Raw genomic sequence first — 22,351 nt, forward strand, 5'->3', positions numbered from 1 at the left:
CCTGACATCTGACCCACGTTAACTCATGGACTGAACATACACACCCCCACAATGGACAACTGTACCCTCAAACACACAATAATAACATGGACTGAACCACCACTCACAACCACTAGCACTTTATATAGCCTCTGTAGAAACTATCTACACCCTCACTTACCTTAACTGCACTACTGTATAGCTCTGTGTAAATAATCATTCTGTACATTCGATAATCTTTAACCCTACAACTGTTTACAACTTGCATAGTTCCCATTTCTGTATAGCTGTATATCTCAGTGTTACATCCTGGGAGGCTGTGGGAATGTGTGGGCGTGGTGTTGTCTTCTCCCTCTCCTCCTCCTTCGTTCTGGCCCCTCCCCTTGTCTCTCTCTGCCCCTGCCTTCTCCTTAGGTCACACCTGCTGCTCATCTGCTCTCGTTACAACCAATTACCCTTAGGGGTGATATAAGCTGGAGAAGAGCAGTGTGGAAGAGGAGGGAGAGGTTTCTGGTGGATTTCCTCTGTGCTGGTCAGAGTGTGCTACTGGCTTAGGTGTGGAACAGCCTGCTGCGTGTGGCTCTTTGTGAGTAGTGTTTAACTGAGCAGTGATTGCCCATGAGTGACGGCGGCCTTCATTAGTTTGTGTGGCCTGCCTGGATATTGTTTGCTAGCAGCGTTGCTGTCTCTTTCTGTTGAAGCCTTAAATTCAAATTTTATTTGTCACGTACACAGTCATACACAGTACGATATGTAGTGAAATGCTTGGACAACTGCTCGTGACCCAAAGAAAACAAAAAAAGGAAAAGGCTATGAATAAGATAGGAAATAAATATGCAAAATTAAAAAGGGTAAATTTAACTAGGAAGGAATAAAATATAAATTAAGGTTAAAAATGAAATAACTGTACAACACAAATTAGAATGAAGGGTAAATTTAACTGGGAAGAATAAGATAAAGATAAATATATAAATTAAAGTTGAAAATAAAATAACTGTACAACAAAATACACAATATAGAACTATATAAGAATGTATGAAGAAATCTAAATATAAATAAATATATACACAATAACAGCAGCTGTACAAGTATTAACTGGAAATGAAGAATATAGTGACCAGTGTTGTGCAAAACCAAAGTCCAGAAAGTCCAGTGTGTGTGTAAGAACCATATGTGTGGGTCAGTACTGTGTGGTGGTGTGATTGAGAGACCGTATCGCCTGCGGGAAGAAGCTCCTCCTCAGTCTCTCTTATTGTTGCTTTCTTTGTTGAAGTGGTCATTACCACTTTGGGTTGATCTCCCTGATTTCTCATTAAAGCAGCGGTGCTGTCTCCTTTTGTTGTTGCCATTTATATGATTATTGAGGTGTTTGCCTACAATAAAGATCTATTTTATGTTAAATACCTCTGCCTGGCGTTCTTTTCATTCCACCTGGATCTAACTGTTACTGTCCCCCACCCTCATCGCCTAGACTTTTATGTGGGGACGTAACACTCAGATTCCTGTAAAGTTATTTATTTCATATTCTGTATAGTTTTTCATATTTATATCCTGTTCATATCCTGTACATAGCTTGTACTCACTACAGCCTGTACATACTTATAGTTATAGAATATTCACAACATACTTCATACCATGTACATTATAACATACCATAATAGACCCATTTCTGTAATATACTCACATATCTATATTATTGCTATTATTGCAGCCCAGTCCAGCACAGTCCAGTCCAGCAAAGTCCAGTCCAGTCCAGCACAGTCCAGTCTAGCACAGTCCAGTCTAGCACAGTCCAGTCCAGCACAGTCCAGTCTAGCAAAGTCCAGTCCAGTCCAGTCCAGCACAGTCCAGTCCAGTCCAGCACAGTCCAGCCCAGTCCAGCACAGTCCAGTCCAGCAAAGTCCAGTCCAGTCCAGCACAGTCCAGTCTAGTCAGTAAAACCTCCTGGATCTGCATTTCACACATGGAGGTCATGTTTGATCATGTTTGTGATTCTTATCCTGGTTTGGATCACGTGTGGCATCAGGTGTTTATTGAGAACATAAAAACCCAGGGCAGTGAGCAGCTTCAGCTACACACAGGTCAGCTACTGAAAATAAAAGCAGAGATCGATCATTCTGCCTCATCTGGTTCTTTATGATCCATGTAAACAGAAAACCTGTAAAACCTCTTGGTGGAGATAAGAAAAGAAAAAGAACACAATAGAAAATAAAGAAAAAGGATGAAAGAGAAGCTGCTGTGAAGCATCTGGCAGAAAGAATATTAAAGCTAATGAAGGACAATGAAGGACAGATGAAGGAAGGATGAAGGAGAGATGAAGGAGGGACGAAGGAAGGATGAAGGAAGGATGAGGGAGCGATGAAGTAGCAATCCTGGAGAAATTACAGAGCGATGATGGAGGGATGAAGGCCTCTCACGCAGCAGCTCATTATTTATCATGCAGCTAAACTACACAAACCTGCATCTGAATAACGTGCGCCCACACACACACACACACACACACACACGTGATGTGCAGCACATTGAGACTGCATGTCCGTGTCTATGAGCTCATATGTGGGCGTGTCCTTGCTGACCTTGGTCTCACGCTCCTCCAGCAGGGTCTCCAGTCTCTTCTGGGCGGCTCGGCCCTCGTGGTCGTCGCTCACGATCAGGATGATGTGATTCCACCTGAACTCCCTCATCAGGTCGAACCACACCTGTGCCTGGTGGGAGTATGGAGGCACCGTCCTCAGGAACGACAGGTGGATGCTCTGCACGAGAGGAGGTGGAGGAGGTTAACCCAACAGGTTCTTACTCTACTTTGATTTTATCCAGAAACATCCATCCTTCACATGTATGATGAGTTGACATCATAACGAACCAGAGATCAGGAAGAAGCTCTACAGAACCAAAAGCCAGAAAAGCGATAATATGATCGTCTGCAGAAACATAACAGCTGCTATAAAAAGATTAGCCAATACTTCCTTAACACGTTTATCAAACACTGTACTGCTGAGTGAAAGGACACAAAGAACAAAACAGATGTAGTCTGGCTTACTGCAGCTGCCTCCACCTGAAAAATGTGTGAATATTTCATGTGTATAAAACCTGGTGAGGAACCAGAGCGCTGTTCACTGGGAGCACTGGGATATCCTATGGTAGGAAGTCCTGCCATTAATTAATTCTTCGATCTTAAATATGATCAACCTATCTCTAATAATCGGCTATGTACCACAGGCCTTCAAGCTGGCTGTAGTTAAACCTTTACTCAAAAAGCATCTCTAGACCCAGCAGTCTTAGCTAATTATAGGCCAATCTCCAACCTTCCTTTATATCAAACATCCTTGAAAGAGTAGTTGTCAAACAGCTAACAGATCATCTGCAGAGGCTTGTTTGAAGAGTTTCAGTCAGGTTTCAGAGCTCATCACAGCACAGAAACAGCTTTAGTGAAGGTTACAAATGATCTTCTTATGGCCTCTGACAGTGGACTCATCTCTGTGCTTGTCCTGCTAGACCTCAGTGCAGCGTTCGATACTGTCGACCATAATATCCTATTAGAGCGATTAGAACATGCTGTAGGTATTACAGGTACTGCACTGCAGTGGTTTGTATCATATCTATCTAATAGACTCCAGTTTGTTCATGTAAATGGAGAGTCCTCTTCACACACTGAGGTTAATTATGGAGTTCCACAGGGTTCAGTGCTAGGACCAATTCTGTTTACATTATACATGCTTCCCTTAGGCAGCATCATTAGAAGACATAGCATACATTTACACTGCTATGCAGATGACACCCAGCTCTATCTGTCCATGAAGCCAGATAACACACACCAATGAGTTAAACTGCAGGAATGTCTTAAAGACATAAAGACCTGGATGGCTGCTAACTTTCTGCTTCTTAATTCAGATCAAACTGAGGTTATTGTACTCGGCCCTGAAAAGCTTAGAAATATGGTATCTAACCAGATTCTTACTCTGGATGGCATTACCTTGGCCTCCAGTAACACTGTGAGGAACCTTGGAGTCATTTTTGACCAGGACATGTCCTTCAACGCACATATTAAACAAATATGTAAAATACGTGCGTTTGCTGTCGCATTTTATTTGTAGTGTGAACAAGCAGACAAAACAATCGGATTTCATCAAGAAATTGGAATTGAGCATTAAGACCTTTGAGTTCACCTTTGCCTCACTGAGTCCTACATTTTGGGTCCTTCCTTCCTGCACACAGCTATGACACATACAAGGTCTTAAATAATCAGGCCCCATCTTATCCTAATGACCTTGTAGTACCATATCACCCTATTAGAGCACTTCGCTCTCGCTCTGCAGGCCTACTTGTTGTTCCTAGAGTATTTAAAAGTAGAATGGGAGGCAGAGCCTTCAGTTTTCAGGCCCCTCTTCTGTGGAACCAGCTTCCAGTTTGGATTCAGGAGACAGACACTATCTCTACTTTCAAGATTAGGCTTCAAACTTTCCTTTTTGCTAAAGCATATAGTTAGGGCTGGACCAGGTGACCCTGAATCCTCCCTTAGTTATGCTGCAATAGACGTAGGCTGCCGGGGATTCCCATGATGCACTGGGTGTTTCTTCTTCACTCACTATGTGTTAACAGACCTCTCTGCACCGAATCATACCTGTTATTAACCTCTGTCTCTCTTCCACAGCATGTCTTTATCCTGTCTTCCTTTGCTTTTGTTTGAACTCTTATTCAGCCAAATAAAGGCTCGCTTTTTGTTATCATCCACCTCCATCCTTGTCTGTATTCTGGGTCCACATTCACCTGATTCCACGCCGTTCACCTCTGCAGACGTGACACCTTTTGTGATTTTTCACTCGTTCTGTGTGTTTTCTGATTGGGACACCTGGATGTCATCTGCATAAAAGTGAACTTTCCTGATTTTCACTCCAGTGGAGAAAATTCAGAACCAAGATGAAAGGCTCTGACGAATAAAACAGTGATGGATGCAAACAGCTGTGTAAAGAACCAGGATCAGATCCTCATGTGAGCGTTGCAGCTCAGACCGTCAGCGCTCTGCTGTAACAGACCGACCGAGCTAACCTTATCAGAGTAGATGGACATGCGTGTCGTCAGGCCGACCACGGGGATTCGGTAGAAACCGGCGGTGTAGGAGACGGGCGTTGGAGTCAGGTGGTCGTTGGACTGTGGAGGATGGCTGACCAGAATGGCGTACACCTACAGAGTAAGACAAACACATCTCAGTTCAGATGTCCGTGTACCACACAGAAAGGTCGAGTAGAAAGTAGCGCCGGCGGGTTTGATGGATTTTTCTAGAATTACTATTTGATGTTAGAGGTCTGCAGAAAAGCAGCAGTGAGCTGTGGTTTCTGGAGACACGTAGCACATCTGTCACATTAGCTGGAACTTTTTATGATTTCTCAGTTATTCGGTGGGTTTTCCCTTGTTTTCAGTGAGACAGAGAAATGTTTCATGTTAATCAGTCCTTTGTGTCTAATGACTGGCCCTGTGATGCAGACGCAGGATTTTTCCACGATGCAAACAGCAAACGCTGCAGAGTAACTGCTGGGAACAAATCCTGCTCTGTGAATCCTACGAGCCAAACGATCCAGGACGTTCACATGTAACAAAGCGTAAAACGTTCAAATCGGCCGTAAGACCTTTGATACTAACTCAGGTTACAGTTCAGTGCACACATTTCTGCCTCACACATAAGATGTTAATGATACAGATGAAAAGATTCTTAAAATTACATTTGATGAGTTTATTCTTCATATTTGTGTAAATGATGAAGGCAATTTTTCCTTCAGTTCAGTCTTTGCAGTTAGATGTAGAGAACGAGGAATCTGCTCACAGCAGCTTTGCTGACAGGTTTGTGTCCAACAGCAGGATGACTGTAGGCCGTTACACTCGTGTTTGCACTGCGTCCTGTAGTAAAACCTGCACATGTGTTTGGATCAGTGAGATCAAAGTCATCCCAGGCTGCTGAGTAACATTTAAAAAAATGATAAAAGTTTTGTCTGCAGTTTGAAATCAGTCAAATAATATAAAATGCTGGTTTCACTGGTATAAACCAACTCCGCCCGTGTTGTGAAGGTTCAGACTGGTCGGTGTTTATGACGAGTAAAATCATCCTTCCTGGATCCCAGTTTGAGAAATGGTTCCATTTCACCAGCTTCAGAGAAACCTCAGCGATCTGCAGAGAAACTTTTATGTCCTGCCGAGTGTTTGCAGCTTTAGACAGAAATCAGAGAGCGTGAGCTGAAACTCTTACGTCACTACGCCTGCCGACGCTCTAGCAGAATAACTTTGTGGTGAATCACCGAGCAGCTCGATTGTATTTAAAATCGGACCTGAAGAAAATGAAGTAAACACTGGATGTGTCTCGGTTCAGATACTTCTGTTAGTACACTTGTGTGACTTGTGTAGTACTTGAAAGGGTCATGTTATCAAACTTTAGACTAAACATTTAAATTCTGTTCAGCAGAACCCGCCCCCCATCAAGGAAAAAGCCGAGGTGGTCGGTCAGGAAGGTCTTCCCCGTTAAAATGCTTAATCCTTGCTAATACTAGCTGTGTGTCCACACAGTGCACAGGTAAATGATCTCAGATCAGTGAAAGCAGCAGCAGCTTGTCAGTGATGCTGGTCTCCCATCAGTCTCTCATCAAACAGATTTAACAACCAGAAAATGCTTCTGGTCTCAGCTTGACACGGACACATCAAAATGACAGGAACCACAGCTTCCAGAGTTATTCGTGCTTCCAGAGACAGCAGCCCGCTGTGACCACTTATGTAACCATCAACAGACTGGATACAAACAACGCTGGAGGGCTGAATGTCGTTTGAACGTTAAGGAGAGCGAGGTCTACTTTTGGACTTCACTTGACCAGCACTGCCTGCCTTGCTTGCCCAGACTGATTGCTGGTGGCACCTGCGGCTGCCCAGTCCGGGCATTATTGTGCTCTGCATGTGTGAAAGTGCTCAGACTTCTTGTCACTTTTGCAGTTTAAAGCTCTTTTTTCCCCTACAGGTGTTGTATTACAATTAAACGCATGTAGTGTCTTTGTACAGTGTTCACAGTGAAAGCAGCGTTATCCTGAACGTTGTCATTTATGTTAATAATCAAAAGATCTTTTAAAACACAGATGCCAGTAACGATGTTTAGTGTGATTGCTACAATAAATAAAACCAACTAAATGAATAAAACATTATGTTCATTCTGATAGTGTCATTAATAATTCTGCGTATCTAATTCATCTTCTTAATAATTCATTCATGTAAGACGAGTCATTCATACTGTACACTCATTGGCCCCTTTGTTCAACTGCCTGCTAACCTAAACATCTAACCAGCCAATCACATGGCAGCAACTCAGCGCATTCAAGACGACCTGCAGAGGTTCAAACTAAGCATCAGTAAGTACGCGATGCGACTGCACAGTCGGTCGTCTCAGTGTGTCAGAAACGAAAACATCTCCAGAGTTTACAGACAAACAAATAAAATAAAAAGAACAAACACACGCAGTCGGCAGCAGTTCTCTGGGAGAAAATGCCCTGCTGACATCAGAGGTCAGAGGTCAGAGACAGACTGCTTTCAACTCATAACCAAAGGTTGCATACGAGCATCTCTGAACAGCAGACGGGCGCATTCACAAAAACCGGACGACAGAAGACGAAAAAACATTTCCTGGTCTGACGATTCTCCGACGGCATCCCGCCTTTACCCTTCACTGGTGTTCAGGCTGGTGTGACGTCGTGAGGCAGATTTTCAGGACCAGCTGAGCATCATCTGAACTCCCGAGTGTTGCTGCTGACCACGTCCATCCTGTCATGACCACAGCCCTGATGCCTGCTTCCAGCATGCTCCGTGGCAAAAGGTCAGATTATCTCAAACTGTTTCCTGAACAGGAAGATGAGTCCGCTGTACTCAGACCGCCGCTACTGTCAGCAGATCAAAGAGTTTGTGTTGGTGCACGTTACTTCAATAGTGTCCTGTTTTATTCAGTTGCTTCTTCCACTGCAAGAGTGCAAGACCATCTGAGGCTCTTAGTGTGAAGGGCAACAGGAAGGAACAAATGTTTTCTGGTCTGGACATCAGGCACAGACAGAAGGAGTGTGAGACGTGGACTCCCGTCTCCTCTGAGCTCGGAGGAAGCTGCGGCTTTTACAAGTATGAAGCCGACGTTCGCCTCGTGACCTCAGACTGAGCTGGATATCATTTCCACAGGCAGACTCTACCTGTTAACAGCTTCTGTTCATCCTGATATGATGGATGCATCATCGTATCATGTTTTTAATAAACTAACCGCAGTGAAAGCACGTTTTCTTTTCCCTGTCAGCAGCACAAACAGGACCTGTGACCACATGAAACCACCAGCAGCTGCTCAGCCGAACCAAGCAGCTTGCAGCAAACACAGTTACAGGCCTGCGCTGTAATCCCTGCATCTCTCTGGACGGATTACATCTGCGTTCCTGCAGACAGAGAGAGAGAGGACGGTAATCTGACGTCCATCGCTCCCTCTGACACATCGACGCCATGTTGGCCTCATTTCTCCACAAAGGAAACAGGTTACAGAGCCCGTGTTGGATGAATAGTCTTTTCTCTGATGGTTGCACATAAAGACACATAAATATTTCTGATGCACTCAAAGAGCAGCTGTTTGCTGACAATCTGACAGGATTTGATTTGATTGCATCTGTTTGAAATCATTGTAATATCTTTTTAAAGGCACAAAAACACTGCTTGTTTCTATGCTTTCGTTCTGAGATGGATGGCTACTCTGTTACGCACTGCTTCCATCGTACAGCGAGGAGGTGTTTGCCCTCTTCCTGTGTTTTTCCATGTTTGACACATTTGAACGTTTCAGATCATTAAACAAATTTAAATATTAGACAAAGATTAGCACAAGTAAACACAAAAAATCCAAACCTACATGTGACCTCTTGGTCGTCGCTGCACTCTTGGGGTAATTTTGGTCGGCCGGCCACTCGTGGGAAGGTTCTCCACTGTTCTGTGACAGTGTGTGGTTAAAGGCTCTCACTGTGGGTCGCTTTGTCCAATATTTACATTTGTTTCACTCGCTGGACCCACGTCCTCATTTTATGTTTGACAGCGTTTTAGTAGGTAAAGGTGATGCTTGGGCATGAGCTGAGCTGCGGTTTGGGGAAGGCTTTGAGGGGCCTGGCGATGGCTCCCGGGCCCAGCAGATCCCCACGTACTGAACAGAAGTGAAGAAGTTACAGAATTGAAAAGGGGAGGAGCATGTAAATGAGAATGACAGCTTGCAGGACTGGGGGAACCTGTACAGATGAGGACCGGAAGGAGCATGTTTGGAGGCGTGGTCCCGCTCCTGAAATTCCCATACATAATCTCCAATTAATGATGTGAAACATTAAAGTGTGACAAACCTTTAAAAAAGTAATTGGAAAGGGGAAAATCGCTTCAACAGCACTGTAAGTATAAATCCCCGCTCGCCCCTGCAGGCAGTCAATCCTCCAAGCTCGGGTCCTGGAAGTCCCACAGGATCTTAGCTCGGTCATTCTCCACCACCCTTGGGGGCATCTCCCATTTTGACCTCGGGACTTCCAGGTTATACTCGGCACAGATGTTCCTGTACACTATGCCGGCCACTTGGTTATGGCGTTCCATGTATGCCTTGCCTGCTAGCATCTTGCACCCTGCTGTTATGTGCTGGATTGTCTCTGGGGCATCTTTACACAGCCTGCACCTGGGGTCTTGCCTGGTGTGATAGACCCCAGCCTCTATGGATCTTGTACTCAGAGCTTGTTCTTGTGCTGCCATGATTAGTGCCTCTGTGCTGTCTTTCAGTCCAGCTTTGTCCAGCCACTGGTAGGATTTCTGGATATCAGCCACCTCCTCTATCTGCCGGTGGTACATACCGTGCAGGGGCCTGTCCTTCCATGATGGTTCCTCGTCTCCTTCCTCTTTCTTGGGTTTCTGCTGCCTGAGGTATTCACTGAGCACTCGGTCAGTTGGGGCCATCTTCCTAATGTATTCTTGGATGTTCCTTGTCTCATCCTGGACTGTGGTGCTGACACTCACCAGTCCCCGGCCCCCTTCCTTCCGCTTAGCGTACAGCCTCAGGGTGCTGGACTTGGGACCTGCCTGACCCTCTGCAGGTACTTGGTGGTTGCAGCTTTTCTAGCGGCCTCTTCATGGTTCCCATTCGCCTGTAGGATCCCCAGGTACTTGTAACCGTCCTCTGTGTCTGCAATGTTGCCTTCTGGTAGTTCAATCCCCTCAGTTCTGACTACCTTCCCTCTCTTTGTTATCATCCGACTACACTTCTCCAGTCCGAACGACATCCCAATGTCATTGCTGTATAGCCTGGTAGTGTGGATCAGTGAATCGATGTCTCGTTCACTCTTGGCATACAGCTCAAAGCTATTCAAGTTTTAATCTTGTGCAGTCGGGCAGTGAGGCCTTCAGATGGTTTACATAAATCTTACGTCTGCATAGAGGTCTGAGATTACTTCTCCTAAAAAAGTCACTAAATCAGACTGAGTCAGTCTTCAGGTCCACAAACAGGACAGAAGACTGAATCATGTTTGTGTAAAAATGAGAAAATACGACACGTTTTACAGTAATTTGGGAAACAGACTTCTCTCGTTTCAGCTGATTTGTGTCCATGTACAAAGCGAAGATTTTCTTTCCTAAAATAGGGAAACGTTCACATTACGACTGCCATGTTGAATCATTTCACCGATGGATTAACTGAGCAGTTTTCTTATTAACAGCTTTGTTTTCTCTGCCCCTGTACAGATGTCCTCCTGGTGGCAACAGATGACATTATGTTCCCAAATATTAAAAACGTACGAGCCCAGTCAGCTTAACATGAGTGCAGTGATTGTTATTCTGCTGTTGCTCTCAGTTTTACTCTCACTCTGATTATAATTATGAAACACGAGCACACCCACCCCCACATGTCTCTGCACATACTGAAAGAATCAGCGTGACATAAATAAATCTGCCACGGCTGAAGTCTGAAGATGGCCTGACGAACAGAGTTTAACCAAACACGACTGAGATCATCCTGAAACTAGATGGAAACAGCTGCTACAAATGTGACAACTTTATTGATACACGATCAGAAAACCGAGCGCGCTGTTTTGATCTTGTGGGATTTTAACTCCATCGCCTCAAATTTCACAACATATACATCGTGCAGCGATTTTACCCAGGACGCCATTTTGGCCCCGTAGACATTCATCTGAAACGGTTGCCTAGCAACATGTAGTGTTTACACTGTGGTGCGCTCTGTGGCCGCACAGGAAGAAGGTCCTGAGTTTGAATCCAGGTGTAGTTCGTTCTGTGTGGCCGCGTGTCCAGGTGCACCCAGTGAACCTGCAGTGAGCGTCTGCTGCCAGATGGGGGCAGTGTGAGCAGCTCTGCTTGTTCTGTTGTTCGTCTGTTTTTCTTGCTTCTCTCAGTCCAGGTGAACTCCCTTACCTGTTCAGCTCGCTTATCAACCAATCAGAATTTGACCAGCATACAGCGTCCTGTACGTCACCTCTGCAGCCATGAAACGAGTTTTATCCTGTTCTAATCCAGCTGAGGACGCTCTGACGTTTTGATTTTTAATGTTCCTGTAATTAACTCATTCAGACGTGTCGGCGCTCGTGTTGTTTTGGACTCTCTTTTTATAAATGACATAAAAATATGAGAACAATGTAATGATGTGAGCTAATAACACGAGAATTCAATGATCTAAATACATTTCATGGGTAATGATTATTTTATCTGACAACTAATTACATTCATTTTCATTTCATTTAGACCAAAATCAGCATTTCGCTTCGTTACGAGATGACTTCTGTGAAGCTGCTGCTGTTGTTGCAGGACAGGGTCATGACCCCCAACCACCCCACCAGTAAACCTGTCAAAATAAAAGTCATCCTGCAGTGAAATCAGAATAAATCATGTCATCTGAGATCATGTTTGATCACTGAGGTTAGGTTAACAGAGGAGACAGATTTTCACATTCAAACCTCCCATAGTTCTGTCGGGGCTTTTACTGTGAAAGGTAAACAGGAAGAGTTTCGTTTCACCATGAAAGTTGCAGCAGTTTAGGCCGTTTACGACCTCAGCGATCATGTGACCAACTCCGACAGAACCAGGCTCAGGGCGGGGCGGGGATAAGACATTTCTGAGTCAGGTTTGAGGGGTCATGTGACAGCAGGTGCTCACCTGGTTGGAGATGAGGTCCTCGCAGACAGAGAGTGCCATCTGGATGGCGTTGGCCTTGTGCGTGACGGAGATGGCGTTCATCTTGAACTTGTCCTTCCCGTACAGAGCATTGGCCTGACTCACCGCCTCCTTGAACACCTGCTCGTATCGCTTCTGACTCAGCACGGCGCCCACATTCACCAGCCGCGGCTCGCAGCCGCACAGCGCCACCGAGCAGCACTGCAGCACGGCCAGGAGCAGCACGCCGCGCAGCTCCACTGAGGGGAGGGGAAAGGAAGTGCATTACTAAAGGGACGATTTAGTCCCACCGTGGGGTCCTCAGATACGCCTGAGGGGACGCAGACGTCCAGACTGGCGTTTAAATGATGTCGTAACCCCGACTTAATCTCATAATCTGGATTTTTTTTTAAGGCTTCCATCGTCTTTTTTTTCTTGGTAATCGCAAAAAGATTTTTTAATTTTAATTTTCAAACAAAATGAAATTGATTTGATGTTAGCAGCTCTGCGTCAGGTCAGACGCTCGATGTGAACATTCAAAATCAAAAGCATGTGAAACAACATGAAGGAAGATACAGAAGATTTGTCTCGTGACCTGATGATGTCACCTGAACCCTTCTTATCCCGGCGCTGATGTCATCATTCAACGGTTTATAAGGGGTCATTAAAACAAACGTGGGCGTGGTGAAGGCCGCCGTCAGTGCGTGACTTCCATCAGTGCAGTATGATAATAAAGATTTGTTTTGTTATATATTTTGGATTTTAATGTCAGAATTTACAGTTTTTACTCCATGATCTGGAGACTGCTTTTACATTTCCAGATTTTTATCTCGTGGTTTTTTTGTAATTTGTTTACAGTTTAAACAGACAATAAGAATTTGATCTTTTCATTTGAATTTATGTTTTATAATCAGGAAGTCTGACACTGGAGGACAAGTCTGAGGCGACCGTGGACGAATCAAAGAGTCTGAATCCTTCGATAAAGAAGCTAAAGTGAAGAAAAGTAGGAACGTGTGGTGGAGGTCAGCTGAGACGGAGGTGTGCGCACTTTGAGCTTCTGTGGGGAGGATTCAAAAAGCGATGCAGGTGGAAGTTTATCATTGGTGTTCCAGACCAGGAGTCTGCGTGAAGTGCTCGTGTTCAGTCACATTTCTGTGGAGACACTCGGGAATAGTGACAGGCGGAGCAGACGGCTGTAAAAACGGGAAAAATCTCACAGCAGACTCACACAAACACAGAGAAATGAAGCTGAAACAAACAGAAGTGCCAAACACACCTGCAGAGACACAAAATGGCTCCATGAAGAAAATGAGACATGCAGAGACGACTAAACCTGGAGACGGACAGACCGCGAACCACAACGACTGAGAGCCAAACACAAAATGACGACTGCAAAGCTGCAAAACCTCCGAACAAGACCAAAAATGTAACAAAAAAACCTCAAGAGACACAAGATGAAGGCATCCAGAACCACAACAGCTGCAGGGAGACAAAGTGCACACACCAAACGAGCACAAAAACACAACATGAGACAAGAAGACACAAACGTGTCAGAGACGCAAAACTGAAGAACAAAGCTCAGGGGGGACAAATCTGACAGCAGGAAGTGAAACACAAAGACACACAAGAAATACAGGAACATGCCTCAGAGCACAGACACACAAAACACCCAGAAAACCCCCAAAATCTACCCGACCTGCTCTGAGTCCAGTCTTAGACCAGCTCTGAGTCCAGTCTGAGTCCGGTCTTAGACCAGCTCTGAGTCCAGTCTTAGACCAGCTCTGAGTCCAGTCTGAGACCAGCTCTGCGTCCAGCTCTGCGTCCAGTCTGCGACCAGCTCTGAGTCTGGTCTGAGTCCAGTCTTAGACCAGCTCTGAGTCCAGTCTGAGACCAGCTCTGCGTCCAGCTCTGCGTCCAGTCTGCGACCAGCTCTGAGTCTGGTCTGAGTCCAGTCTGAGACCAGACTGATCTAGTCTGAGTCCAGTCTGAGTCCAGTCTGAGTCCAGTGTGAGACCAGCTCTGCGTCCAGCTCTGCGACCAGCTCTGAGTCTGGTCTGAGTCCAGTCTGAGACCAGACTGATCTAGTCTGAGTCCAGTCTGAGTCCAGTCTGAGTCCAGTGTGAGACCAGCTCTGCGTCCAGCTCTGCGACCAGCTCTGAGTCTGGTCTGAGTCCAGTCTGAGACCAGACTGATCTAGTCTGAGTCCAGTCTGAGTCCAGTCTGAGTCCAGTGTGAGACCAGCTCTGCGTCCAGCTCTGCGACCAGCTCTGAGTCTGGTCTGAGTCCAGTCTGAGTCCAGTGTGAGACCAGCTCTGCGTCCAGCTCTGCGACCAGCTCTGAGTCTGGTCTGAGTCCAGTCTGAGACCAGACTGATCTAGTCTGAGTCCAGTCTGAGTCCAGTCTGAGTCCAGTGTGAGACCAGCTCTGCGTCCAGCTCTGCGACCAGCTCTGAGTCTGGTCTGAGTCCAGTCTGAGACCAGACTGATCTAGTCTGAGTCCAGTCTGAGACCAGCTCTGAGTCCAGTCTTAGACCAGCTCTGAGTCCAGTCTGAGACCAGACTGATCTAGTCTGATTCCAGTCTTAGTGTTGTCTGAGTCCAGTCTGAGACCAGCTCTGCGTCCAGCTCTGCGTCCAGTCTGCGACCAGCTCTGAGTCTGGTCTGAGTCCAGTCTGAGACCAGACTGATCTAGTCTGAGTCCAGTCTGAGTCCAGTGTGAGACCAGCTCTGCGTCCAGCTCTGCGTCCAGTCTGCGACCAGCTCTGAGTCTGGTCTGAGTCCAGTCTGAGACCAGACTGATCTAGTCTGAGTCCAGTCTGAGTCCAGCTCTGAGTCCAGTCTGAGTCCAGTCTGAGACCAGCTCTGAGTCCAGCTCGGAGTCCAGCTCTGAGTCCAGCTCGGAGTCCAGTCTGAGACCAGCTCTGAGACCAGCTCTGAGTCCAGGTCCAGTTTGTGTCACGTTGCAGGACACTTGCTTTGCTCAGAGCCGTACTCAAACAAAAATACTCAGTTACTCTGCAGTTACTCCCTCTGATCTTGTTTTTTATTTTTATTTTTTGTAAAAACCCAAACGAATCAATAAAGTGTAAAAACAGTCACGTGGTTCTGCCCGCGGTCATTCATACAGCACATTTACAGCACAATAAACACTCACTGATCCGGTCCTGCGGTTCTGGATCCGTTACTCGGCCTCCTGTTGATTTCTGTTTTGTCCTCCCGTGTTTCCGTGGGCCCGGTTCGGTGTGTCCGTGGGTCTGAGTCTGCTGCTGTTTATGACAGAGAGCCGCTGGAGCCCCGTGACACCGAGATCGCTGGGGTCCGGGTCGGACCGTCACGGACAGCCCGGTTCTCCCGGGCTCGGTGCTGTTGCTCCGGGTCCGGGTCTCCTCCGTTTCGGTACGCTCGCGGAATTCCAGGTGACCTGATGCTCACGAGCCCCTCTGCTCTGTCCTTGGATCACTGACGCTCGCTCCCAGCTTCCCGCGCGTTCACAAGCGGAGGAGAGGGAACGACAGCCACAGGAGCACGGGCACGAGCGTCGGAAATCCCGTCGCGTTCACGTCCGTCTGTCCGTTTTTCAGTGATTTATTGAAAATGTTCAGCATGACACCGACACTAAATCTAACGACCAGCGTGACGTGTCACCTGTTTATTGGCTGCTGGGAGGATCTGCATCACATGACCTTCATCAACAGATGGAGCTGCTCCATGCTGAGCGTGAGGAGGACACGATGTGATGATGGAGGATCCAAAATCACGGCTGTCATCAACATAGTCAATGACCATCTGTGAGCAGGAGGCTTCATATTTACACAGACTGGATATAAAGGATGGACACAGTCAGGACAACAACAGGGGGCGCTGTGTGCTCAGCCTCCTGACTTCCACCTGCTTGTAAAACAGAGGTTCCCAAAGTGTGGGGCGGGGGGCGGGATGAATTTTTTAAAAAAGAAAGAAAAAAGAGCGCTTGGACACTGGTACATGGACAAGTTTCTGACGGGGCTCCCACACAAACGCAAAGCAGGAGATGAAGCATCGCTGAATATGTTTCCAAACCAACTTCATTCTAAACCAAAGACTAGAAAACCTGGTGAAGCAAATCTGCCCTTTGGCTTCACCTGCACAGGTGCGGAGGTAGGTCTCCCTGCAGGATTGGGTTTCCCTGCATCGGGAGCAGCGCTGGGCTGTTTAAATCACGGACAAACAGGATCCCACATTCTTGATTTTTAGTTCACAACCACTTGTTGTAATGACTAACTGCTCCTGACATGTTGGAGATGTTTGCTCTTTATACAGTAAAGTTACAGCAGGATGCAAATAACATCAGGCTGATCCTGCCACGGTTTGTTCCCTCTGTCACAGACAAACAGGATCCCACAGCTGTTTATGTTTTTGGACACATTTTGCACAGAGAGGCATTTTTTGAATAATGTATTGATGCAATGTTGAACATTATTACACAGGAAAAAACAACTACATGTAAAATAATGACACCGTGACGCCTCTGCCTTTGTAAATGGAGGGACAGTAACTGTGTGTAAAACCTGCAGACAGTCAGATTAACAGTATTGTGTCTCTATCTGCCATTCTGCAACTCATCCCATGTAAGCAATAACGTGGCCACAGCGTGACGTGAAAAAAGCCACATAGCTTTGACGCTGCGTGACCAACTCTGTATTCCTCGTCCACGTAAACGCAAAAAAGGAGTTTAAAAATCTCAGTTTTCAGTGATTTGAAACATCGTTTACGTGTCCAAACACTTAGAAACAGCTGCGTAGATTTTCTTGTAAAACAAAGGGTGGCCTAGCAAAAAGAGTTTGGGAACCACTGTCCTAAAACAATAACTAAAAACGACTCTGACAACCTTCACATGATTTTATTGCGTGCTGATTGGACCGTTGAAGGTTTAGGATGGTGCTCGTTTCCAAGCAATGACTCCAGCAGGTGATAGGAGCGTAGTTAGTCCAGCAGGAACTTCCGCCCGCCGGAGGCTGCCCTCATGTGGACATTAGATGAACTCAGAGGTTCGGTTTATAGAACGTCTTCCTAAACTGTGAATGTGCAGTGAAGTGTGCTGACCGCACGCTGAGGGCTGTGTGAGCGCTCGCAGAGCAGCAGCAGAAGAAGAACCCAGCGCTCTGCTCTTCTTCTCTGGTTCTTTCTCTTTTTAAATCGGCTTTGCATCGCTGCCGTGATAGTTACCACGGCAACACAGATGCAGCTACACATCCTTCATGTGGTTGCCACAGAAACATGCATTTTGAACCGCTCATTACCCCCTCCCCGCTCCAGTCCCCCACCTACCCACTGCATAACACTGTAATTAACACGCCGTGATGTCATCAGGTGTGTTCACCACATGATCTCAGTCCACCTGCTGCAGCAGCCAAAATTAATTTGACAGATCATCCAATCAGAGAGCTGTATTGTTGGGCAGTAACTGCAGGGGAAGCTAAAGGTAGCTCACTCAGGTAAGTCCAACCTGACCTCCTCAGAATCAGCAGCCACTCAGTTTCCTTCCCACTGCGAGGGTCACGGCTGTGAGCGCTGGAGCGAGGAGCCATGGGCGGCCTCTTTTGCACGCCCCTTGGTTTTAAGGTTTCCATCAGGCGGGGGACCCTACTGCCACGTGCCGTTTATTACCTACTCAGCAGGGGTTTATATCACCCTTCCTCTGAGGAAGGGTGATATAAACCCCTCCCCCGCTTGAACTCTGCCGCTCAGGCACTAAAACTACGATTTCACCGTGAAACACGTGGACGGCCCCCGCACCGCCATCTGAGCAGGGAGGTCCCCACATAACAACATGGTCGCCTCTGTGTGCAGAGGCCGCTTTCTTTCAGCTCCGCCTCTTTGTGTGATGTCACTGGCAGGTCCTTGGAGTCTGATCTCAGCTGCAAACATGAAGTCAGACACGAGCGACCTCCATGTTTCATTTTGCTCTCTGGTGTTCGTGAGGAGGCATCCCTTCAGCTTCCAGGCCACCGAGCACACACACACACACACACACACACACACACACACACACACACACACACACACACACACCCAGCTGAATTGCAAGGCGAACAGAGAGATGCATGCTGGGACTCCTCTATGGCCTGCTATGGTCTATGGCCCGGGGGTGTGTGTCTGTGTGTGTGTGTGTGTGTCTGTATTACTGACATTGTGGGGACATAAATCTGTTCAAACACTCTGTGGGGACTCGAGGTCGTCCCCACAGAGTGAATCTTTTATGATGAAGGAGAAGTTTGGAGGTTTCATGGACTGAGGCCGGAGTCACTTCTCTGACGTCTCGTCCACTATGATTGTGAGACGAATCCACAGATCAGAAACACGATGCTGTGATGCTTTCTCACAGATGATGTCATCAACACGAGCCTGTTCTCCAGATGTGGAAACACTGATGTCATTTGGTGAGTCTGGATTAAATCTTTGCATCTCTGTTGTAAATCAGTGTGTAAAATGTTGAATCTGATCATCCTATAAATCTGACAGCGTGTGATTAATAATTTCGACACCTTATTTTTATCATTTGTATCTTATAATCCATATTATGACACTTTTCATTTCATCTAAATTTTTATCTTTTTTAAAATATAATAATTTGAATATTTTATTTGATAACTTTGATTTCATAAACAATCAGCTGCACAGAGGGTCATGAACACCGCCCAGCTGCCCTCTGCCACCCCTGGACGACATCGTCAGATCCTCCTGTCTCAGGTAAACCATCACAGGTGACCCCTCGGACCCCGCCCACCGATCGGAGCCCCGCCCTCATCGCTCAGTCCTTCCAAGCACTTTGTTCTTTACTCTGTCACAGTCAGTGTGGAACACCTATACATGTACTGTGCATGTACAGTGACAATAAAGGCCTATTCTATTCTATTCTATTCTATTCTATTCACACACTCATTGAAGCCTACATAAAGGATAATAAAACAGGTGTTGTGCTGCCCCCTGCTGGATAAATTCTATATTTCTGTGTTGTACATTCTTGCAGCTGCTTCTTACATCTAGAGTGTAAATATTATTTTTCACTGTGTAAAAGTACGACTGTCTGATTTCACTCTGCTGGTTTTAGTCTTGGCAGCACGGTGGCACGGTGGTTAGCACTGTTGCCTCACAGCAAGAAGGTCCTGAGTCCAGTTCCTCCATCAGGCCGGCTCTTTCTGTGTGAAGTTTGCATGTTCTCCCTGTGTTTGCGTGGGTTGTCTCTGGGTACTCTGGCTTCCTCCCACCGTCCAAAGACATGCAATTAGTGGGGACACGTTCACTGATCAATCCAAATTGCCCATAGGTGTGAATGGTTGTCTGTCTGTTGGCCCTGCGACACACTGGCAACCTGTCCAGGGTGTGCCCCGCCCCTCGCTCTATGACAGCTAGGAAACTCAGTTTCCTTGGGTCTTTCCCGTGTTGTAGTTGTGCGTCTCAAGCTGTGTCCAAATTCATGGGCTGCATCCTCCTGAGGATCCGGCCTTCGCGGTCTACGTGGGCCGGGTCCTCAGAGGGTCGGGCAGGCTGGAAGTAAACGGCTGTGAAATGGGACGGTCCAGCCTTCAGATTAGCGTCACCGCTGTCTCGTGGAGTTTTTAATAAACTCGGCCGTCTGCTCCTTGCTGTCTAAAATATAACAGGACACTGGAGGAAACTCTCGACCATCTCACACTTCTGCTTAATCAGCCGTGTGAAAACCAAGGAGGAACCCACCCGATAAATAAAGTTTTATCTAATCTAATAACTTTAATCTCAGCCAAACCGATTTACTCACGAACAAACAAAACACTGAAAAACGGTGTTTGAACATGATGTGCCGGGAGTTGTGCCGTTCTCGCCCCGGTCAGCTATCGAGCTGGTGGGTAACAGACGTCTCAGAAAACGTTGGTGCACTCTTACAAATATGCGGTGTTTTGATAAACTGAGCAGATATTTGAAGTTTACGCAGCTACTTTCACGCCTGAAAATATCTTAAGTTTAAGTTTAAGAAAGATTAATAAGAGTAATTTTAAAACTAACTAGCTGCCGCCATTGTTGGAAACTGGAGTTTGGCTGGGCCGCGCTATGAATTCTGGGATATGGTGGGCCACGAAGGACACACCCGACCCATCCTTCAAATTCGGGGAAAAGGAGGACGCATTTGTCGGCCATATTCGGAGGAGTCTATTGGGACAGCCTTCGTTGCGTTGCTGTGACGTAATCAGTCTACAAATGCGGCCTCAGGAGGATGCAGCCCAGGAGGGCCAAGATGGCGGCCTTGTGAACGGTCTGCTACAGAACTCGCTCTGTCTTAAAACTCCTTTAAAAACAGCAAAGCGGACTCTAAGGTGCACACTTCTAGCTGTACGTGATGGCAAAAAACCTGGGCTCAAATGAGAGAGCTCTTATCCTGTTTCCTCCCCGTCAAAACCTTCTGGTAAGAAAAGAGTGATGGAAACCGACACGGCAGAAAGCATTAAGATGGCTATCGAAGAGCAAGGAGCTAACATCGAGAAGAGTGCTAGTGACCTGAAGGTTACTATTAACTTTATCTCAGGGAGTTTTGTCTTTGGGGTGAACCAGTTTGTGTCTGAGTGTGTTGCTGGGTCTGAAGTACGCTGGGATGTCGTGCTTGGAGAAAACTCTCCTGAGTTTCTCTGATACACCGGCTACATCCTGGGCCATCTGACCTCAGGACATCACATGACAGGGTGGGGCCAGGTTTCCCAATGAGCTCACCCGAAACTCTGGCTGATTGGGACCCACACCCAGTTTCACACCTTGGCTCATGTGATTAGAGGATCATCAGGGGGTCCTTTTGTCCCTCTGTGGGGGGACTCGCCACCATTTGACCTTAGAACTGAAGAAGCTTCTCAGATGAGAGGTGAAACGTCTTCAAGTAACTTACAGAAGTCCAGACGCTTTTCTTTCCAAGCTCCTTAGACTACGATGACCTGGATGACTGAGAACCTTCACTCTTGTAGTAAATGAAATAATTGAGTCTTTAATAAGTAAATTTGCTCATCTAAAGATTATATTAGGAGACTGGAATCATTCACTTGATAACATGATAGATAGACGGCCAAGTAAAAGTCAGGATAGTAGTAATTATATGTTAAATTTTATAAATGAAAGAGACCTAACTGATATCTGGAGATTCAAAAATCCAACGATTAAGGAATTTTCATGGAAAAATAGATCAGGTTCATTACAGTCTCGTGCTGATTGTTGGTTAATTTCTGATCCTTTATCCGAATATGTTTCTACATCAAAAATGTTGCCCTTGACAGATCATAAAACTATTTTTTTGGAGATATGTTTGTATGCCAGTAAACCGTGTAAGAGTGAATTCATATTGGAAATTAAATAATTCTCTTCTACCGAAGGACTCTTTGGTAAAAGAAATTAAAACAATGAGTATTGGGACAAGGCATGTGTTGAAAATGCTTTTTGTAAAAATTGGGAGGTCATGAAATTTGAATTCAGCTGAAATAGTTAAAAATATCACTTTGTCGAGATTACCTGATAATTTATCTGAAGATAACAGGAACAGACATCAAATTCTACAATTAAAATGAGATAATATAAATATTTACAAGGCAAAAGGTGGCTTTGTGCAGGCGAGAAGGAAGCGGCTTGAAGACGCAGAACAAAACTCTCGGCAGCTCAACTAAACTGTGTTCAGATGGGTCACAAGACCCTCAAGAGATTTCCAAGACTTGTGGACTTTTTATAAAACTTCTAAGTTCATTTTTATCATGCCTGGGTTGTTATAGTTCTTTGTCATTAGATTCCCCTTGTGTCTTCCACCCATGTTAAGTCTCCTTTGCCCTTCATGTGTTTCATGTCTGTGTCTTACGTTTCCTGTTTTATTTTGAAGAGGTCTGGTGTTCCTGTGTTCATCGTGTTTAGTTTTACTCTTCCTCTCATCAGTTAAGTTTGAGTTTTAGTGTCTGCACCCGGGTCCACTCACACTCCACGCAGTTTGCCTCGGCACACTGTGACACATCACTGGGAGATCCTTGGCAGCCAAAGCTGAAGCCTCTCCAGACTTACTTATGCAGCTGTGGCGCTTCATGTTTCCAGAGAATTATGCAGAAAAACTGATAAAATATTATTAAACTTCATTTGGAAAAAGAGAAACAAATGTAATGATAAACAGTTTGTGTTCTGGTGCCTAAATTCTTTAGATTTCACTTCCCTAAATGCGTCTTTTAAAATCAAAT

At 45.9% G+C, this 22,351-nt stretch overlaps 1 protein-coding gene across 1 annotated transcript in view; it reads right to left on the reverse strand.

Moving 5' to 3' along the window:
* The window catches only part of grin1b (glutamate receptor, ionotropic, N-methyl D-aspartate 1b), a 65,531-nt gene extending 49,824 nt beyond the window's left edge, over window positions 1-15,707 (reverse strand). Inside the window, exons 1-4 of the mRNA XM_080894536.1 lie at window positions 15,301-15,707; window positions 12,151-12,407; window positions 5,026-5,160; window positions 2,556-2,732 (exon numbers count right to left, since the gene is read on the reverse strand). Of these exons, the coding sequence (XP_080750662.1) occupies window positions 2,556-2,732; window positions 5,026-5,160; window positions 12,151-12,407; window position 15,301 (570 nt within the window). The 5' untranslated portion in view covers window positions 15,302-15,707. The remainder of the gene's footprint in view (window positions 1-2,555; window positions 2,733-5,025; window positions 5,161-12,150; window positions 12,408-15,300) is intronic.
* Between the last annotated feature and the right edge of the window lie 6,644 nt (window positions 15,708-22,351).

This window comes from Rhamphochromis sp. 'chilingali' (assembly GCF_963969265.1).
Source record: "Rhamphochromis sp. 'chilingali' genome assembly, chromosome: 10".
NCBI classification, from domain to species: domain Eukaryota; kingdom Metazoa; phylum Chordata; class Actinopteri; order Cichliformes; family Cichlidae; genus Rhamphochromis; species Rhamphochromis sp. 'chilingali'.